Raw genomic sequence first — 22,473 nt, forward strand, 5'->3', positions numbered from 1 at the left:
TAATCGATCATGTAAATTATATTTATAGCCATATAGAAAAAACGCAATTGTGCAGCTGAATAAGCACCAGCATCCCATAAAGTAAGTAAAAAAGGCACAACTAATGGTTAAACTACAGTGTTTGCAATGCAAATCTAATGCCCACAGAGATTTTTTTCTAAATCTGATTCGATTTTTGCATGGATTTAATATTAAAAACCCAAACCAGTGATAAATTCAAGGATGCTTTTCCTTTTTAGATTAAAAATCAAAAATAAAGAGCTCTATTTAAGCTCCTGTTAGAGTATGTTTCCAGACTGGCCGATAAGACATACTATGCAGTATGGAAAAATCTGGAAGTAGTGTCTGGAAGCATACACTACTGAATCCTCTGCAGCACAGGTGATCCACTCTTCCTCTCCCTGTCCTACAGAGAAAGCAGCAACAGCCAGCCACGATATCTGAACATCATCACAAAAGGAAATGTCACAGAGCAAAGCACCCCCAGTCATTCAGCCCACTATTCTTCCAGCTGACATAATGTTACTGTCATAATCAAATGAGGGTTGGGAGGAGGTGGGTGGCCTCAGACTGTGCAGCGTTGCTCCAACAGGGAAAGTCCTATCCAAATTCCAAATTCTGACAGAACACAGGATGCGGGCGTCCCCGCCCCCTTGGGAAAAGAGGAACAGGAGGAAAATTGGGAGCGCCATGGATAGACTGGAAAGCCTGGAATGACTCATAGGAATCAGGTGTTCCAATGATAACACGGCAGTCGGGGATTAACCATGAAAAAGGTTGATGTAACCACATTTCTTGATAACAAAAATATTTTTCCTCATTCGATGATCGTTTATGTGAATCACTTGGGCTGAATTTCCATACAATGTTTCATAGCAGCTCATTGATTGATTGAATCAGGTGAAAAACATGTATCATGTTCTTAGATTCAGTGTTTGGGAATGAACAATGGTGTGGTTACGACTGCATGATAACAGAGATGAATGGCTGATTTAAACGTGGGCTTTGATGGTAAGAAATTATGCACGGGCCCTTCGCCATAAATAAGATTCATTTGGACGCTGATAAATGCACATTACATATTATCGCCATTTTTTCTCATCAGGGCACTTTCTGAATGAATCAATACTGGTCTTTGTGGTGATTAGAGCGCTGATGGATCAGAGCCAGGTTGCCCTTTTAATGGTGAGATTTTCCATCAACATGACTCCGGATCACTCTTATTCATCATAATAGGTGAGGACATGGGCATATGGAAACCTTCGCTACACTGCAGCGTCGTTAAGGTGACTGATAGTGGATATGGCCTGTCACTCCGCCACATAGTCAGTCAACGGATGAAGAGAATTCATATTCAGAAGGTCTCGTTTTCATTAATCCGGGGCTCAACTCCACTGAAAGAAAGAGACCTCGTGAAAACATAAGTGACCTTGAGATAATACATGCTCTTAAGTCTTTTCTGTGTTTCAGGCGAGCACACATCCACTCCCCCCCCCCCCCCCCCTCCCCCTCTCTCTCTTACTCTCACGCTTACAAAGTGGCATAAGAAACAGAACAGACCATGAGGGATGCTGCCTGTCTCTTAGAAACTCATCACGGTGACATATGACATTGACAGACAGATGCTGGAAAACAGATTTTCTCCTCTACCCCACAGACATTTGTCTTTCACCCCCTGTTTGTTCCTGCATGGATCAAGTAGAAGATGTGAGCCAGATGCTAGACTGTCTGCTGACTAGACTCGGTTACCCAACACTGAGACTGATTCAATGACTTTTTCTGGCAATCTATCCAGATTTACTAAATAAATACCATACATGTGGCGCCACAACACGTTACCATAAGACTTTAATGAGCTAAAGTTTATGTAAACAGTAAAACAGACGTGCGTTTCTCAGTTACCCTTTTCTGCATTTGCTGTTTTAATATGCACAAGATATGCAAATCCTAGATATTACACTGCAGAGATGCATGAAACGGATGAAAACCTATATTAATTCACTACATTCCTATCTTGCATGTTACAAAATGGGTGCTCAATCACCTTACAAAATGCACTGCTGTAAGGTTTTAAAAATGAGGACACACTGCCATCTGGAGGGACTCCCAATGTCTCCTCAAAGTGACTTAGTGTAACTAACTTTAGTTGGCTTTAACTTGGTTTTATCAAAATGTGTCAAATGTACTCAGGAACAGAGCTCTCTCTGGAGCCACATAACTCAACTTCTGTCAAGATGTAAGCACCACCTATATCACCTTGTTGCCATATTTAAAAAGATACCATAATATTTAGAACTCTAATAACACCATAAATACTATGGCAGAATAATATTTAGATTAAGGTGACATTTCAGTTAAACAGGATAAGCCAACCACAAAATGTAAGCCTTGGTTTTAACAAGAGCAATAAGAACTGTACCAATTGCTCTTTCACAATTTGCTTTACAATGATGATTTATCTGTTCTATCTTAAAAGTTGTGCCCTGTTCTTTCCTAACTGAAAGTACCACGGTGTACCTGGATTTCAAGGCAGGCAAGCAAACACATTCACTAGCCTAAATAACTCCTTCACTGAGGGAGATGGGATCATTAATTGCATCTCTGTGGCATTTTATAGAGGTCTGAAAATGACTAGATTGCTCCAGTAAAGGGGGGAAAAAAGCAAAACAAATGGAAAAACAGAGAGCTGACAGAGACTGAGTGCAAAGGGACCCATGAGGGCACCACATTACATCGGTTTAGAAAACATATGGAGTGGAAGGCCATGTCTGACACACATCTGAGCCAGTGGGATCAAAGGCATAACGCACTTCCGAAACATATCAAGACCACATCCAAACTAGCTATCCATCCGCCTTTTATCTGCACCCAAAAGCTGAAAAAAAACCTTGCCAGTGCACTCTCCGGAGAGGATAAATCCAAATACGCTGGTGTCTTGCTTTAGTGTGGATGGAAAAACCGAGCTTACGGTGTCCTCAGGCCACCTTAGACATAGCTGTACACTGTGCGGCAGTAATGTATGAGGACAACTTCCTGCCGCCACTAACTTTTTCTGTTATCAGTCATTTTGAATACCAATACAGTCGATCACACAGTGCAGGTGTGTTCCCATGGTTATGTTCAGGTTTTCAGAGAGATGTGAAGCATTAAATTGAAGCTTAATCGACTGTTTAACAGCTATGTACTTACAATTAAAACATCTCAACTCTCATAATGCAGAGCAGGAAGCGACACAACAGAACAGCTGAGACTCAGCAGAGTAACCAGATGATGGCTGTAATGCACAACTCTGGTATTTGCCAACAGAAAGATGCAGAAAAAGGAGAGATTTTTCTGTTTGTCTACTGCAAAATGACCTAAAAATACTAATTTTTCACATTTTACTTTAATAACTTGTCTTCAACAATATATTTTGACTTGATTTCACTTTGGAATATCTCAAGGATTATCGTACCAAAAGCCAACTGTTGAAGCAATTCACCAGCGTCACCCACATAGCTGTGGGACTGAAACAGTTAACAGTTTATTCACCTTTGGTTGAACATCCCTCTGAAGTTGTAGTTAGCTCTGTAGTTGGGCATGGGCTTGGGATCCAAAGGCCTGTAGATAGCTGGTTCCCCTCTCTTCATGGCCAGACCATTCAGCTCCACTGTGGGTGTTATACTGCCTGTTTGAGTGAGCGTGCATAGAAAAGGACAGAAAATGAAATACGGAAGATTAAAAACAAGGCAGTGAAAATATGCAAATCATGAAAGATTGTCAAAATATTAAATATTACTATCTGACATTTGAAAAAGCTTTAAAATTGCAAAAAATAAAAAAATAGGACTCTGAAGATAGATTGCGTCAAATTCAGTTTTAAGAATATACCACAGGTGTACCGACTGATTTTACGAGCTGTACTCTTCACCCTTTCAAGTCTCCATTCTAACCCAAAACTGCAGAACTTTCCTACCTGACTGATTTTGTATGATGCTTGCACTGCTAATCCCACAGCTCCCAACTGATGTTGCATAATCTATCACAGGGCATTCCTAATCCCATTAAGAGCTGGCTATGAGGCCTTTCACTACTACAATGCCGCAGAGGGCAGGAGAGGTAAGACAAGGCTAGTGGTATTAATTTGGCCGGTGAAACATAAGGCTGCACTTAGAGAGAGACTTTACCGGCTTTGCTCTGAACATGGATATTTTAAATGTGGTTTGAGAGCTGCACCTGGAAGCCAAACTCTTCCAGGTGAAAATTCAAACAAACACTGAAACTTAACACAAATAGTGGAGAGAGAGAGAAAGAAATTGCAATGTTTTGTAGTATTTCCTTCCTTCTTTAACCACAGCCTTCATGATTACATGTGAAATGTAAAACAATGCTCTGTAAAGTGACTTTCCCATCTCCCTCCAATTGGACATACTGTATTCCACCACCTTTCACTAACAACAGTAGAGGGCAGCAATGCAACAATAAAGTGGTGGTTCAGATTGTTTGATATGAGGTAGTGTGAGTAGCTGACTCTATTTACATGCTCATTAATATTCCACTATTATTCCAAATATGACAATATTCCGAATTTGATACTTGTCATGTAAATAGCATGTATGTTTGGATATTCTGAATGAGGCCATATTCCGAATGTATCATTTTATGATTAAGACATGTGGGATATGTGAATATCATTCTGGTTTTAGGAGCATTCTTTGGACATGTATACAGCACATTCAGAATGTGTGTCTAAAATGGGGTTTTTACCACAGTCTGCGACACATTGCCCTCTTGCCTATTTACCCCTGCGCAGCCAAAATGAGGGGAAGGCAGACAGAAGGGAGGAATGAGAGGAGAGTGGAGAGCTGTTCAGGGTGGGCTGGAAAAGTAGAGCACGCCTTCACCACGACAGGGACAGAAGGGATTGGTTATTATTGTGACATGTAGCCATGGACTGACAGTGACGACTCGGTGTGATGCACCAGAAACACTCAGCAGTGTAGTAAAAATGGTACAACATAGGTACTAGATGTGCCTGTAACTATATATTTATAATGTCAGCCATGTCAGTATCACTTATACTGTCAATATCAGCAGCTCACTAATGTTTTTCACCTTGCTGGTTTACTTCACTGCCTGCAGAGATCTTGTGATTCCCGCTCCCACTGGAGCAGAGGAAAACCCTGAAAACCCTCTGCATGTAAACGGGAATATTAGTAGAATATTCATTTTCATTAGCCATGTAAAAAGCTTAGTAGGAATATTGTCTTTTTCGGAATAAGGGCAAAAACTGGAATATTTTGTGCATGTAAATGCATGTAAAATGTCACTGACTTTGTGGTAATGGTATCAATGCATGGACATTAGCTCAGGCTATGAGTCATGTGAGCACAAGGTGCCTGCTTGTCAGCCAGAAATGAACAGCAGAAACTTTAAAATAAAAAATGTAACCACAACATGGCGTGCAAAAAAACCACAAAATAAATTAAACATATTTAGTGTGTATCAGCTACTTTGGTGAATAGTTACATAATAATCTATCTATAAGCAGAGGTCAGAGAAGAATTTAGCATTGAAACTACACTACAAATGTTGCATTTTATGGTGGATGGTCAAATACGTATTTGAAAACTGTGTGTTGGCTTAAGATGTCATTGTTAACTGCAATTTATTTCTGATTTCTGTTATTAACATCCAGTAACTCATAGCATTTGTTTCCGAAAATCTGAACTACCTCTTTAAACCTGATGCATCCTGCCGCTAAACCACATAAGGAGAAGTAGAGAAAAGATGACCCATCCATAACCTCACTATCAAATCTAATAGTGGGTTCTGTTACGTTATGTAATGAGTAATGTAAAGTTCTATGGCTGAATAACCACTCTCAAACTTTCAATTTGGAATAACATTTGAGAAAAAAACACTTCCAAACTACTTTCAGTGAGATAGAAACATGCTGTAGAATCCTACTACTGGCATTTAGAGGAAATGAAACTGGTTGCGATGCTTCAGATCAACATATTGAGCAAGAAAACAAGTTTAGCATGAGAGCAAATTTGACATTATAAACACTTGCTTACTACAAATATGAGGCTTAATATACAGTGCAGCTAGTAGGAGCTACAATTGGTGGTTGACAACCTTATTGAGAAGATATTTCTAAAATGTTTTTTTTTTTTGACACGGGTCATAATTCCACTTTATTTTGTCTGGCTGGTGCAGCCAGTATCTGTTATCTGCTATCTGTTGCTGCATGTGAGGCACAGACCAAGTAAAATATTTTTAGATGATATTCGGTTTCAAAGTCTCAACAGTATTAAACACATATTAGACATACTGTAGATTAGTCTGAGCACTAAGTGCTGCCTCCATTTTCTTGAAATGTTTCAGTTAGAGAAAAAAAACACACTTCCCCGCATTGAGAGTGATGCTGATGACAAGTATTAACTTGCTTTGCAGCTTTTTCCAATTTAATCTGCCTCAGTTAGAAAAGCCTTTTTGTATCTGGATAAAAGCAGCTGTTCCAGACATATCACATTAGCAGTAATGGAGAAAAGGGGGTAATTCTTCAAAGACACATTCCTACATAGTACTATAGATACTGTGTGTTATTGCGTTTGCAGTACCTGGGTTGCTGTTGATGTCCACTTTGGGGGAGCGGGGCGCTGGCCTGGGAAGGACACTCTCATCCAGCGCTTTGGCGGCTGTGGAGTGTTGGGCCTTTTTAATGCTGGTGCCCTCTGCCTCCCACACCTGCTCCCCAAGAGTCAGCTGCACTGTGAAGATCTGGAACAGTGACACACGGAGTGAAAGACATTACCCGACAGCGACTGAATTTTTACCAACGTCCATCTGGGACCATATGGTAGGAGCTCCGTGTATTTTACATAATCAACATTCATTCATGAAAAGTGCTGAAAAGTCACGAAGCATCATCACAAGAGATAAATAAACAAGCGCGCATTATCACAGAGTAACAGTAGGTTTAACTAAAAATGTTGTCGAGCCAGTCACCTTAGCATGTGCAGGGCCTCTCTCATTGAGGAGCTTGTACTGTGGTTGGATCCTATTGAAACGGGCTAACTCATTCACCAAACACATTGGAGTTTTCTCTTTAGGGTTTGCCATGTTCTCCTGGGGCGGGCCTGAAAACAGAGCAAAGCAGAATACATGGTATACTGAGCAATGTGGTTACAATATCAGACAGAGAACTATACGCAGGAATCGTTATCATGTATTGACACATAATTTGATTGCCTGACAGATCACAGGACTGGCATGGGATATTTACATATTATAGCATGCGTCTTGTGCAGCATTCACAGGTCAGGAAGTATAATTATAATTTCTTATGCACAAGAAACAAAATTAACAGATCACTGAAGACATAAATGAGTCGATTTGTAGGAGAGATGTGAGTGTTAATTAAAGATATTTTCGTCACACAGCACAGGGGCTCAGGTGTGTTTTGATCTGTCTAAACAGGATTTTACATCCTTGTGAATAAACAACTGCTTTCAATGGAGTCGATTTAATGATGAGGGATATTATCAGTAATTTAGTTCCTATCCGGTTAACATAATCATGTGGCAAGTCTGGAACACAAGAAGTGTTAAATATTCTGTTCCTGTTCAGAATAGGATTGGAAAAATTTGTATTCAGGTTGGGTTATCTGGTCAATACCATAAGATTTTAACAAGCAGTGGAGAGAACTGGTGCTGCAGCCCTATATGTCAGTTGCTCATCCCATGCCAACCTTTGTTTGTACTCTTTACACATAACTACAGCTTTAATCTTCAACTAGGTTGTCTATATTGTGTTGTTGACGGACAGTGCAACCCTTTTCCACTGACAATCAACCTGCATCCAAAGCGGGGCCTCAAAAGATGTGTGTGTGTGTGTATCTAGTGATTAGAATCCAATAATGCACAGAATCAGTGTTCGCTGCTGTATTTCAGACTGTTGTAACTGGTTTATCCTGGATTTGATTGCCTTTGTTTTATATTTTTTCCTCTTGTCATGTGTTGGCATATAGTGAATATTGTAGTTTCAATAAAGTATATGTATCTATCTATCTACAATTAATATTCTTATATAAATTACTCTAACATATAAACTTTGACTGTACAATGCTGGCAAATCTGCACTGAAACCTGTTGCGATACAAAATAAAAGATGCTGATGACGAGCAAATAGTCTGTAATTTGCTGGTAATTACAGAAACTAATTATCATGAATAATATTTAAGACCACAATGTACTGCAAAAATGATGGTAAGCTATTCTATAGACAGTCTACCTGGCGGTGAGGCACACACAGGGGCGTCCCCATATCCGACTGCAGGAGCAGGGCAGGCGGGTGTGGGGGCCGGGCCTGTGCCGTTGACGGAGGGCTGCAGACCCAGTGATCCTGGGCTGGCCATGGCCGTCGGGGGGACTCCGGGGGAGAGGCCAGGACCAGCCAGGGGTGCTGAGGTCTGTACTTTCACTTGAGCCATGCTCTATTCCTGCAAACAGACAAAAACATCAACAACTTTAAAGTTTGTTAGGAACAAAATGATCATGACAGACTAATCATATCACTTTAAACAGACTAGTGCTGGGAAGAATAAGTTGTTTAATGAAAAAGATCAAAATTAATAATGATTTTTTTTTTTTTTTTAATCAGATCACAGGTCTACACACAAATGCACTCATGAATTCAGTTTTTGCACAATTTAAAACTGTTGAGTGTCATTTGACAGATTTATGCAGGCAAAGCTAGGAGAACAGACTTCAAACTGAGCAGCCCTAGCCCTATCTCACATTCTGATCCGCTGGCAGCTAATACACCCAGACAATGAACCTTTATTTGAAGGAGCTTTGCTCATGTTACTGCTGCTAAGCTCCCCGGAAAAAGGAAGGGAATCCTGTGATATCAGCCTGAACAAGACAATGGACATTTGATCAAGTTTATTTGAGACTAAAGAGACGTAAGCAGACCTTCATTAAGTAGACATAGATTAATATGACCAGCAGAGAGGGACCACCAATCCTGTGAAAGTTAACAAAACACACATTAACTTCTTTATCTTGTATGCATGCAACATTTTAGTGAATGCAATTACACACAGGTCATGGCCTATGGGTATGCATGAGTAACATAGTATACAACCATCTATTTTTCATCAATGAGAGATGAAGATTGGGCAGGTAAATAACATCTTGCCAAGAGGGCTCTACTACTGGTTCACATTAATATGTGAGGGGAAATGAGAGAAATTCTTTACATGTCCCCGCAGAGGGCAGAGCAAAGGGGCAGCAACAGGGCTGAACTCCTGGAGTGTGGAGACAATTCACTGTCTGCCGCTTTATGAAATGCTGGCTATGAACCTGGCATCTCTAGGTGATGGACAGTATCTTTAATCATCATGTCACCCTGAAATAATCTATAAGATCATTGAACTGAGTATGTAAAAAAAACAAAACATTGGTATCTTTATCATCTTTAATTAATAGATCAAACTGAAGACAGGTTTTAGATATCACATGGGTAAATGGAGAAGTATTGCAGGTTTTCAAATGTCAACTCTTGTATGTGTTTCCCCCTGGGATCATGATCACAGGTGTTATCCGTGTTTACTGTTTACAATTGAGGGCCATGGCTGGACTGGGGTAAACAACACAGCAATGACCATATCCCGAAAACAACTGATATCGACTGTATTCACAGGATTAAATGCTATTTTCTACTCTGACGTGTGACCACAATTCATTCCGTTGCAATCAATATTTTCCTCTTTATATCTCCGGTGCATCTTGGAGTGCCCCTGAAGTTCTCGGGGTCACTTTTTTTTTCTTGCTTTTCTTTTAACACTCTCGCAGCAACATGCACAAATATAAATGAGAAATCAGCAACCTGAATGCATGGTTGTCTTGCACAGTAACTTGAACATGGAGGTGGTGTTAGGGTCGACTGGCTGTCTGCAACCCCTGAACCTACATTACAGCCTCGACTGTGTCCAGCTTAGCAGGAAGCTAACGTAACCAACAAGCAAACGGCGTTTCCTGCAAATGTCAGCTCCCCAAAACGCGCCAACGGAATGGGCAAGCATGCATGCTGTCATTATTAGGTCACTGTGATTTCTCTTAATGAATATACACCATCTAGCCGCCTCCTGTTACGGTAGTTTAGCCGGTTTAAAGCTCATCATGGCTGATCGGCCGAGCACCCCTCTAGCTAGCATCTCCACACCGCCCCATCCTTCCACGAAAGTGTGGGGAATTTCAGTCCGCCGCAACGTATACGGACTGACGACAGCGTGGCGAATAATCCTGACACTATCTGACAACACAGGGACAAATATTTTAGGGTATATTTTACCTTTGTCCAGGGCCAGACCCCAGTTACACCTCCAACATTGGCAAACACTAAAGAGAACTGGATGGAAGTGGGAACAGACCACCTTATTTGTCTGGGTAAAAAATGAAAATACGTCCAGTTAGAGGCAAATGACTGTTCGTTTTAATATTTTATGTGTATAGTTTGTGTTTTGTTTCTTTTGCCAGTGTTAAATATTGCACATCGCTGTCTTACCATCATTCGAGTTCGAGTTGAATCTTGAATGAATCGGCCACCCCCGCGGTGAGCACAGTGGTTTAGTCCTAGTTTGCTTCCTCAGAGACTGAAACAACTTTGATTCAAAACCTCAATGAATCTTTTCTAACTTGTTTTCTTCAAAGTGTATCAATGTTGCGGATCAGTTTGATTCAATAACATATAACTGTGTGATGCATATTTCTAGACACAACTATTATAGTTACTTGAAATTACCCTTTATGTTTTTATCTTTTTAAAAAATGGCCTATTTTTCCTCAGAAAAACCTATAGAGTAAGCTTAATTATGGAGTTAATTATAAAGCTTAGACCTAGGCTGTTCTGCCCAGAGGAGAACAGCACTTCCTGCACCTAGCAGGATTAAATGCCTCTGCTCATGGGCACTTCGGCAAGACAGGTGTTCACCTCAGGCTTGAATGAGGAGACCTGTCTCATAGTAAACCACCAGATCTGTCAGCAGGCTCCTCAGACAAGATACCACGTCCCGTCCTGGCAGTGAGGCTCCTGCTACAAGATGATATGACGGTGGTCATGGATGTTATTATGTAGGTGGTGATGATTCTGGGGCCTCACAGCTGGAGAGGACCCACATAAATCCCAGTGGGAACCATTTATTCAGGTGTACTATCAAAGGGCCTATCATTCCTAGCTACAACTCTGTATGCACATGTTCTATTCTGTTAAACTTTGAGTTTTTTAGTTTAGGACACGAAGTGAGAAAATTAAAACAGACTCAACAAAATATTATATGACTAACCTGCTGCTACTATATGAGCATTAGTCAAAAAGCAAGAATGTGAGCTGTAGATAGTCACAGGCACATCTGACAAGAATACTGCTGTGGTGTGCCCAGTAGATGGTGCTACTAAACCACTTTTTCTAGTGTTATGGCAGTCAGCTGTGTGTCACAGACAAGTATGCTCTCTTGTACAAAGGTAAAATTCTTCAGTGTGACACGCTGTTAGGGATTCTTTGTCTGCTTCTGCTCTCTCCCACACAAGCACAGTTACATAATGTCAAGCAGTCTAATGTCTGGTACTGCGAAGGACACAACTTGTGCAAAACTGTGACTGATTTGTGCTTGAATAAATATTTCAAGCATTTAGGGGAAAGGGGCTCACCATTCAATATTTGCCCCCAGTTTATTTAAGGTGCTACACACTTAATTTAATAACAAAAAAATAAACAAAACTGAATGAAAGTTCATGAGGAGTAATTGATAATGAACACCTTTTCAAATTTGGCCAACATTAGTGCACACAATAAGGAAGAAGAATACATGTAGTTAGGGGTTGAATAAAATTTAAAGACCAAACAGGATATATTAATCCATCCAAAGGCTTGCAATGTAAGATTTTACATTTCTGCAATACATTATTCCCCAATTTGGTTCAGCCTGCCATGTTTTTGACATTTATGGTTTGACAGATGTAAATTCACATAGCTGATAATGTGCAAAATATACTTTAAACGGGAAGTTTTGCAATGAAAAGACTGCTTAAACGATGTGACTGACCATGTGTCACTTTCATCAACACCTTTTTGTCTCTGCTCTCAAAGTGTCACTGTAGACATCCTTAATGTGATGTATTTTTAGCAAATACTACAGGATTCCAACACAAGAGTCTCCATCTCTCTTCTTCTCTTTGTATAAACCGATTACTATACAGGATTTGATTGAACTTACTTTTCAATGAAACTGAGCTTTAAAAAGGATAGAGGGGTAGGAACCAAGTGATCACATCTACATTTTTTATGACACTATACCTCCCACACACATCAATGTAAGAGAGAGAGACTATATTTTGTTTTAATGACTTCCATCATAAAATCCATTACAGACGCTTTACATATTGTGCAAACCAGGGTTGAATAAAAGTGATCTTTGCTTTTATTATTGATTATGAAAATGAACAGGCACCTATTACATGGAGCTTGCACATCCCAGAACAAATTTTCAAATATAAATAACACACCCTCATTAGTGTTGATCACTCACAACAACCTGCAAGCTAAGAGTTCAAACCACATTAAAAAGAGGAAAAAAAAAAAAAAAACCTAAGAAAAAAAAAAAAAAAAAAGAACATGTCACATCCAAACCCTTGTAACATAGTCACTCGCAAGTTTTTTTTTCAAATCTCTACTGATCTACTGCCCACTGGGTGGAGGCTTTTTGTCCCCACGCTAATGCTGTCGTGACTGCATTTTACACAATCGTTTCAGTCCTACTGTCTTTTTTTCCTCACAGCACGTTGACAGCAGATAAGACCGTTTACAATGAAGCTAATAAAATAAAATAAAAATCATTGGTTAAATAGATGTCTTTTTAAGTTATCAATATAAGTTTTGAGATAGCGGTGTGCTGTGGTAATCTCCTCTAAAGTATAGAGTATCATCACATTCACTCAAGTTTATTCAAGAAACTCAGCTAGACCCTGGGAAAAAAAAATAAAAATAATAATAAGCAAATGGAATACAAACCCAAGATGGAAAATTCAAGTATCTCTGACTGGATGGCGATAAACATTTCTTTAGGAATGGAGTGATTACAGTCGGAAATGACAAAAGAGCCACGTAGCCTCTGGAGGTGAGGTTTGTAATACCCCATAAACCATTACCTAAAGTTATGGAAAGACTCGTAGCTGTCACAATGTCTGATGCCAATAAGAAAGAGTAGGGTTTTAAAATTGCATGCACCCCCACTGTAAAACTACTAAACTTTTTTTTTTTTTTTTTAAACCAACAGTTGTGTTTGCTGCTGACTGTACACATCCTAATTAGCAAAAAGATGCAGACTAACTTCCAATGAAAGCACTCCTATTATCATTCTGCTATAAAGTAAACGCATCACTTGCTAATGTCTTTCACATCATCCAACAATTTAAAGACTTATATACAATAGTTTCAGACATGTTATAATTTTACAACATAACAGTCTCTTTTGGTGAAAATATAGTTAAAATATCTGATAGGTATCTTTTTAGAGGTGATCTCTTTATTGAAAAAAGTACCTGAGCCAAAACTCTGACCAGGGGGAATCACAAAAGCCTCGCCTTTTACGACTTCTATAAAGACTCTCCTTTTCGTCATTCACTACCATTGTGGAGATCGAACCAAAATTTAAATAATATAAAAAAAAAAAAAAAAAAACATACTGACCCATCAAAAACACCCTGCCCTCCCCTTTTCAAAGTATCAGCTAGTTGAAAAACAGTACAAAAAAAGAACTCAAGACATTTAAAAATCAGACATTTTAGAAGATTAAAGCATGATATTAAAAAATAAATGTATCGTACAAATAAAAATGGATCATGCGACAATGTTCTCTTGCAGACATTCTTTAAATGGAAGAGAGAGGCCGCCGCACATCTTCCGAGGCTGGACTAGCGAACACTACACGAGTTCAGCCCAACTTTACGGGGAGATGTACGCTGAGGTCATCGGAGATCTAATATCACGCCCTGTTTTATTCCCGTCTGTACCAACATTCTGGCCGACAGCAGGAAGAACTGCAAACCAAGTCTCAGGTTGGAAGATGAAGAGGAATACTGTGTTCACTCTTGATAAAATGGTTACAAACTAAAAAAAAAAACCTTTAACTTGATAAACAAGTGGAGGACTGCTTACAGCACAACTGCAAGTTGGGAATAATGTACTAATAGTGCCTTTTTAACTAGATACTTTCACAGTGCATATAATAATAATAATAATAAAAAAAAGAAAAGAAAACAAACAGATGAAGCATTTTCTTGGGGTTATGATGGTCAGATCCCTTCCAGAAAACGATTAGATTTGGATTTCTCTTTGTAGGCCCAAGCATGCATCCATCGGTTATTATTGCACAACACAAGGACCTTAAAATGCACCCACACACAAACGAAAAAGTAACAATAATAATAATCTGAAAACAGGAAATATAATTATCTCACTACAAATCCACCTTGCTTGCCTGCTTGCTGCATTACTACCCTTTTGCCTAAAACGATCCATCTTGGGTGCATCAAAATGTTCCATTGTTTTTCGTTCTCTATATTACAACCGACTAAAACATGCATCCAACTGCCCAGGGGAGGGAGGGAGGGGGGGGGGAATGCAGTCAAGAGCCTCCAGCGCATGGTGTCCATTGTTCCAGTCAAAGGTCAGAGTTCAAAGACTGAATGATTAAAAAGTGCTTTATGTAGGTCAGTAGGACTTCTTTCTTCTACGATTATTACAAAGTTTGTACATTAGCATGTATCATCTGTGAAAGCAAATGATAACCAAAGATTATTAAATTACATTACGTGACAATTCTCTTTACTTGTGCCTCTTGTGTTGAAATACTCACCGTGATACCACCATTTTGTCTTCTTTGGATTTTTGTTACACGTTCTTACATAAAAGGAGTTATCAGGCGGTCGTCTCTGCAAGAAGAGAAACGGGATTCCATTAATACTTTGACTGAACACGTGACAGAGATCACCGTTTAGTTTACATCAATCAAAACATTTGTCCTCCGAAAGCGTCATTCCAGGTAACATACCTTTTCTTTGCAGCTGGACAACATGCTGATAATGCTAAGACAAACTGATTGCACTGAGAGGGCTGGCGACCAATCTTCCGTTAGAATAGACAGACAGATGTGACCGTTGCTATACACATGAGGGTGGACAGGTATATTCTCTCCTGTGAACATTACCTGTGACAGTGAAAATAGAGAAAAACAAAACAGTGGTTATTAAGATAATTCATTGAATGTAGGCTTGAGTTTGTATTTGTCGCTTGCAACTAGATACATATATAACTGAGTTACAAATGAAAGTAGTGTATTTTGATGTGTTTTCAACATACATACGGCAGGAGTTGTTTGAGAAGACTCTATTGGCCGCATTTTAAGCCTGAAGGTGGTGAGTATTTTATGCTAAAAAAAAGTTTAATAACCTCTAACATATTTCATACTGAATTGAGGGCATTTTGGTGGTCAGAGATACAAATTAAAAAGGAATAGTTGTATGGAAAAACTTTCATTAACGACAGAAAATAATGAGACTTGCTGTATAAGCTCAGGCTTAGCTCTCTACAGGGAAATGAGGCTCTGGGATTAGGACAGAGGGGCCGAGATGGGGTGAGAGAGGGGAAGAGCGAATAGAGACTGGAGACTAGGAGAGGAGACGTGTTTTGTGAAATAAAAAATAAAAACTTTAAAAAAAATGGGGACATGTTCTATAAAAAGGATGGGAGCGTATTAGCCATTAAAAGGGTGCGAGAGTCGAGGCTGGACAGGAAGATACAGGAAGTGTGATGAGAAGAGAGGGACTTAAGATCGTGGTGCTGAAGTAGAGAGAAAGGGGGTCTGAGTGGGTAAAGAGACTAATGGAGAGTAACAATGGGTTGAGGCAGTCTGGCACCAGACAGGGCCTCACAGGAGAGTAGAGGCTCTACATTACAGGGCTGGGTGGGAGAGGAGGGGAGGAGGGGGGGGATAGGAGCTGACACTAATGTGAAACCATAAAAGATAAAAATGTAATATATTTACTGGCTATATACAAAGAAAAGTGTGCAGAGGATGAACATATGAGTGGCTGCAGGACATCATGCAGGCAACATATTTCAAGGTCAGTATTCAGAGCACGAGCTTAGAGCGAACAGGTACTGCAGGCAATATACTGTTGATTTCCTGTCTCAATACCCATCTACTTGTGTTTTTGTATCCTGTTCTGTGCTGCTTTTGTTGATCTGTATGCAACAAAAGCTTATAAATATAATTAACATTAATAAATATGTTCACTTTTGCAAGCAAGCTGCACATTTTCTTTCGGGTGTAACTCTTGGATCTCTTATTTTCCACACTCTGATTTAAATGTATTATCAACAAAATCAATTTGACTTATTAACTTTAATTGCCTTAAACTTAATAAATATTTGCACAGCCAGGGATAAACTCAAAGAATCAATTGGAAGTAAGGGAGACATATGGTGGGAAAACCAGAAAAAACAGCCCAAAAAAGACAAAAGTTGCAACCGATCGCCTGACATTGTCAAAAAAAAAACTGCAGATGAAAGAGTTTCGTAAGCAGCTGGATGAGGCCGTGAGAAAATTTCAACAAATTCAGCCAGTCAGCTTACCCACAGTGTGGAAAACAAACCTGGCATCAATTTTTTTTGGTAGCCGACACATTTTTTTTTCCTGATAATGATAGCGTTCAGCATGGGGGTTTTCCAAAATGAAGCACACATCTTCAGCGCTGTCAGAATGCAATACACAGTAACAACTAAAGCCCCTCACATAACCAATAATGCATTTCAGCAGTTATCGCTCAAGTTCCCTCAGGGGCCCCCCCGAGAAGAGTCCAACAGAGGCCCACTTTGACAGCCTGGCCTTCCTTTTGAGATGAGAGGATGGCAGCTAAGTAGCTATGTTTATCTAATTTTCTCTACACTGGCTTGTTCTCTATTTTTAGGTGGGCCGCCTCCCGATAAGTGAAATAAGATTGGTGAGTTAAACTAATCCCCTCAAACACGGCTTCGGTGCTGTGTCTCTGTCAGTGATTCCTGGCTCCAGTGTTTCCAAGCCGAGATTCATTCCACTAACAACTGCAGAGCTGATGTGTTTCATGTGATTATTTGCAGGCATGCACGGTGGATATACAGGATTGTTTACACAGGTCTTCGGTTCTTTTATTTTATTAGGAAAAGTGACACCTCTGTACGCTGTACCTTCACACCTTGAGTTAACTTCATTATTTAAACAATCGATCACTGAGAATGGTTGTCTCACATTTACACAGGAACAGTGTAGTCAAAACTAAACTGAACCGGACTGTATGTCAGTTGGTTTATTTGCATCCAGCGAAGACAGGACTTTCTAGCTCCTGAAGACAAGATGGTAAATAGACTGCACATTTACCCACATCCACATACTCACTCACTCACTCACACACTGACGACCAAGCCACTGGTTCTTACCTGAGGTGAATCAAAAGGATATCGACTACTAAATTTGAAAAGCAGCTGAAATTTCTCTCCTTCATACAGTGTGCCAGGTGCTCCCTCCATGTCTACAATCCACCTAAGAGAAGGCACAACATTGACATATGTTAAACATCTCATTTAAACAAAATAAGTCAATACCTTTAAACATCGATTAGTCAAAAACAAATGTTAAACTGGCAACAGATCATTGAGAGGTCTCATTTCGTGCCCTAAAACCTCGATTGGAGGCGACATACCAAGAGGGTTCAAACTGTTTCTAGTACTACCACTTCTTCACTCTAAATTTTTATACTTATTTCAAACAATGTGACAACCTTCGTGTTAAAGTGTTATAAAATGTAACAAACTACATTCCTCCTGTCAAGTCATAGTATTAGATTTAACACTCAACAAACGTTTACTGTTCCTGAGAGGGAATGGTTTTGGCTATGCTTTAACTGTGTTTTTTTTTTTTTAAACTAATGGTTAATAATGTACTCTGTGTTCTCATCATTTTGGAGTACATTAGTTGGGAACATGCACTGAATAACTTGCATGGATCCTATCTCATTATCATTAAAAAAGAATCAAACCTAATGCGAGCTGCCAATGCTGCAGCAAGTGTGTAATCAAAAGCTTTCAGTCTGACTCATTCCAGTGACATTCAATATTCAGCTGGGTTATGACAGGGGTTTAGTAATAATGTGATACTCTATTGATCCAGTGGACTAAATCTATTTTCGCTTCTGTAGCCTGGCGACGGAACTGTGCTGACTGAGCTGGTGGGGATTCAATGTCTTGAATTGGCTCTGGATGGCAGATTATTGAAAACACAAGGGCTTGATCCAGGAACCTTAGAGTGAAGGACAGTCTAGCTTCTCAGTATTCCTCTATGCCTGAATCCCGGAGGATGCGTGTAGCTTCACTGGCAAAAAAAAAAGCCAAATATTAATGTCTCGAAAAATTTATGGGGATTGCCTGCTCACAGAAGAAACCTCAAAAGGAGACGAAAAAGGAACACTGATGGCAGCATCACAATCTCTGACCTAATTTCTTCCAGGCAAGCAGTGCAGATAGGACACTGAGGAGACTTGTGGCTGTTGTTCGGATTTATAGCCTTGTGTCAAATGTAGCCTGGGGCGCATGATCATTTAGGCCAGCATATGAGGTCAGTCCTGTTTTAAACTTCACCCTTAGAAAGTCCAATGGTTCAGAGCATCTGAAAGGGGCCCTTCAAGAAGTAAAGCTTAGAAAGGGATGCAGTATCACTGTACGTTGCGCCTGAGCTACACCTGATGCAACCCACGCTGACAACAGGAAAGGACTCCAAGGACACTGGGCTCATCTTGCTCAGATTCCCCACAGTCAGGTGATAATATGATCCAGACAACGAAAATAACACTGAGCCCCAGTGAAAGTAGGGAAAAGGGACAATCTGAACACATACAGTACATGAGTGACTCTGCAGTGCTTTGAAGCAGGAGTTTCCCCTGTTCGCGATGGTTGACTCATTGCACTATCGAGCAAAAACATCTGCACGATTACACGGAAAGACGGCGTACTTTATAAACAAAAGCTATAAAACTGAAAACACATGGACACCTTATCACCATCACACACACACAGTATTGACACATACAGATGTTTGTTTATGAAAGAGGTTAAGGTTAGCTTGACTTTCAAGCAGGAACAGAGTATTTGTGTCTTACTCGATTAGGACTCACTGGATAAAAAGGGAAAATCCCTACTAATGTCAGTCATCATAACATAAACATACCCAGGCTCCACTGTTTGTCATCAGAGTTGAGAAAATAAGACACACCCATACGAACCGTCTCAAACCATGACGCACAGTGAACACAGAAGCCAGCTGAACTGGTTGGGAGACTTGAGTCAGTCAAGCAAAACACAGAACATTTGTTGATTTGACCGGGTGATTGTTATCAGATGAGGATGAAGCCAACATAATAGATCTTTCGTTGTTACAAGATTTTCCTAAACTTTTAAGAACCAAAGCACTGTCCACATATTCCATCTTTCTAGACAACGCTTGTGTCTGAAATCATCCCCTTATTCACTCATTCACTACTCCCTTTATAATAGACAATATAATAGACAAGATTTTGGACACTAACTAATCATTGGCATTGTGTGCAGCTGTACTGTACATGCCATGGACACTACTTTTTTTGTACTATTGTGGAATTTTTGAAGGCGCTATAATGCACACTCAGCATTCAGACACTCAAATAAAATAGCAGAGAGTGAATGTAGTGCACTATTTAGTAAATAGGGGATGATTTCGGACAGAGCCAACGATGCTAGAAGACATTCTGAACAGCACAACAACTTCCAAAGTCAATGTTGTGAGCCTGCCGCCTAAGGACATTTGAATGACAGCCAGAAATCCGTCTCGAATCATTTTTCAGGACCACAACCCAGTTCATCCTTACTGCTTATCAGACACAATTTGACTCACACAGACAGTATTCATGGGCGTTTAAAGGATCACCACGACACCCAGACAGAAAGGTCAGCTAAGTAGCCTTGGTTCCTTGCTATCCTAGTCCAACTCCTGCATGCCAACCGTTAAATATTTTATGAGGACGAATAAGTGACACTGTGCATTAGAGACACTCTACTGAGGGGGCCAGAGCTGCCAGTCACTAGAATGACCCTGATTCCTCCTCAACAGTCGCTGCTGAGGCTACAAGAGCTTTGTGTCTTCATACCAACTACAACAGCCATCTTTACTACATGTGTGGCACCAAGCATGCCCACCACACTGCTCTTTCAGAGTGATGAGTGATCCCATTTGCACAACCGCATGGGATTTGTGGCATTTATTGACTATGTGTAAACCCCATTCAATGACTATTAAGCATAGGTGATAGTGTCATTAAGTGTACTCTGTTTGAAAGGCACCTTTAATGCTGACATGCTGGAAAAATACATTTTTAATTTAGAAAAAGACGAGGAAAATACTTACTGTGTTATGGTGTTCTGTACACTTTTTTCATTGAGCGTCATTCCTGGGGGTGGATCATTTTGCAGGGCTAATAATTCCTTTTGTAGCCTTTTCTGTTAAAAAAAAGAATGTATTGTGGGTTTCTACCACACTCATAAACGTTGATATATTGCGCCACAACAATATAAAGACCATAATGAAGTATTAGCAAAAGTAAATCGATTATAAACAAATTTACTTATGGAAAATACTGCCCACTTGTTCTCTCACTTTATTAAAAGACACATAAACAACCCACCTTAAAATATCTATATGGAGATATACAATATAATTCAATAGTAGTGCGATTATAGTCATGTAAGTGTTAATCAAAAAAAGCAATACCATCCAGGGAGGATGCTGAAGAAATGACTCATTTGCACTCGCTAAGAGCAGCTTGTATACTGCCAAAAATGAACGACTAGTGGCAGATAAAACAATAAGTGGAAACAAGCAACAAACCCATTTGTGAACTCAGATAATAGGCAAATCTCCCTCGACTCGACACACAGTTAACTATCGTTATACAAGCGATGCACCTGTTCACCCCAAGAGGAAACTGCTCAATCTGCGCACTGCCTCGTTAGCAAGCTAACGTAAACGTCGGCCAAATAACAGCCAGTACACATTTAAAAAGAATACAAATACAATTCAACTAGGGAACATTACATTCCTTGAATTATCATTGATGTCTTCCTAAGAAAACAAAAATAATTAGTCATCAACATTTAGCTCCAGGAAGTGGTTTCTACGCCTAGCCTCCTCGACTTGGTTGCTGTTGATGATGATGGGCTAGTTGTGTTGCTAGCTAACACCAAGCGCTGAGCCTTTTACAGTTTAGGACAAATATCATCGCTTTTTACTTTAATGTCATCACTACTTCGAACAAATACATGTACGTTAATGAAGTGGTTAATAAAATGCCAGGAAAAGACCGCGCTGAAGGTCAGGTACATTGTAAATTTGCGATCGCTGTCAATTGTATTCTTACCTGCATCGACGCCATGATGGAAACCCCCCCTGCATCAGTGCAGAGTGGAGGAGGAAACGTCAGCTGGTCACGTGACAGGAGAAGTTGTTTTTGACAGAAGAAAACAATCCACCGACGTGCTCCCTTCAGAGGCAGGACCCCAGTCACCCCTACCTCTTTTTTTGCCGACTATTTGGAATCTCTACAACTAATTTTAATAAAATAGATAAAATCTGATGTTAAATCCACACAGGACATTAGGGAGGGTGAATACATCACATCCCTGATCCAGGGTCACACTAAATATTGTCTGATGTGCAATATTAAAAACATACTGCTGATTACAAACATTATATATTCTTCCTAAATTACATTATAAAGCACAGAAAACTTTCCACTTTCAGCAGATGAATGTGAAAACAGTCTTCCAGTGTCAAACCCTGCATATACATCATTTTGCACAGCGAAGCTCAAACATCCAACTGTAGGAACAAGGAAAAAAACACATTTTTAAGTGGAGAGTGACTTTAAGTAAAAGTACTCATTATGCAGTCTGGCTTCTTTTAGAGTGTTATATTATTTTTAGTATAATATATTGTTTGTTTTTATCACTAATAAATAAAAAACTAATAAATACATGTATTTATATAAAGCATTTTAATGCTGTAGTTCATCAACGTGGAGCCAATTTTAGATACTTTTGGGTACTTTTGGGATTGATAGTAATAATACTGCATCATATTACTGTATCATGTTTTTATAATGATAACAATAATACTTACTATATATATACTATATAACACCATTCACACAGTAATGCAGCTCAAAGTGCATAAAAGGCTTTTTTTTAAAAAGAACAATTACAATATTAAATTATTTTATTTTATATAAAATCTTAACCTGAAAAGTAACTATAAGTGGCAAATAAATGTAGTGGACTAGAAGTACAAAGTAACATAAAACAGAAATA

The 22,473-nt window shown here is 39.5% G+C and overlaps 2 protein-coding genes across 3 annotated transcripts in view; both read right to left on the minus strand.

Annotated features, from left to right (window-relative positions):
• Positions 1-10,432, minus strand: part of stau2 (staufen double-stranded RNA binding protein 2) — an 89,307-nt gene extending 78,875 nt beyond the window's left edge. The window contains exons 1-6 of one of the 2 annotated variants that reach the window (XM_067577654.1): positions 10,342-10,408; positions 8,961-9,012; positions 8,278-8,485; positions 6,994-7,124; positions 6,606-6,765; positions 3,532-3,667 (exon numbers count right to left, since the gene is read on the minus strand). In XM_067577654.1, coding sequence (XP_067433755.1) covers positions 3,532-3,667; positions 6,606-6,765; positions 6,994-7,124; positions 8,278-8,476 — 626 coding nt within the window. In that variant the 5' untranslated portion in view covers positions 8,477-8,485; positions 8,961-9,012; positions 10,342-10,408. Of the gene's footprint in view, positions 1-3,531; positions 3,668-6,605; positions 6,766-6,993; positions 7,125-8,277; positions 8,486-8,960; positions 9,013-10,341 lie in introns of both variants that reach the window. The other variant, XM_067577653.1, reaches the window with a different exon arrangement.
• Positions 10,433-12,443: 2,011 nt separating this feature from the next.
• ube2wb (ubiquitin conjugating enzyme E2 Wb) lies at positions 12,444-21,622 on the minus strand. The gene is made up of 6 exons (XM_067577983.1): positions 21,525-21,622; positions 20,516-20,607; positions 17,521-17,623; positions 15,098-15,253; positions 14,903-14,978; positions 12,444-14,815 (listed from the first exon to the last, which is right to left on the minus strand). The coding sequence occupies exons 1-6, from the start codon at positions 21,537-21,539 to the stop codon at positions 14,802-14,804; spliced, it is 456 nt and encodes a 151-aa protein (XP_067434084.1). The 5' UTR covers positions 21,540-21,622; the 3' UTR covers positions 12,444-14,801.
• Between the last annotated feature and the right edge of the window lie 851 nt (positions 21,623-22,473).

Source organism: Thunnus thynnus, chromosome 21 (assembly GCF_963924715.1).
Source record: "Thunnus thynnus chromosome 21, fThuThy2.1, whole genome shotgun sequence".
In the NCBI taxonomy this organism is placed as follows: domain Eukaryota; kingdom Metazoa; phylum Chordata; class Actinopteri; order Scombriformes; family Scombridae; genus Thunnus; species Thunnus thynnus.

What these genes read in the sequence shown, in the direction of transcription:
- ube2wb (XM_067577983.1), bottom strand. An exon ending in GTACAGAACACCATAACACA is followed by an intron (nt 17,624 to 20,515) that starts GTAAGTATTTTC and finishes GCCTTCTCTTAG; the next exon opens with GTGGATTGTAGACATGGAGG. An exon ending in TGTCCAGCTGCAAAGAAAAG is followed by an intron (nt 14,979 to 15,097) that starts GTATGTTACCTG and finishes CTCTTCTTGCAG; the next exon opens with AGACGACCGCCTGATAACTC.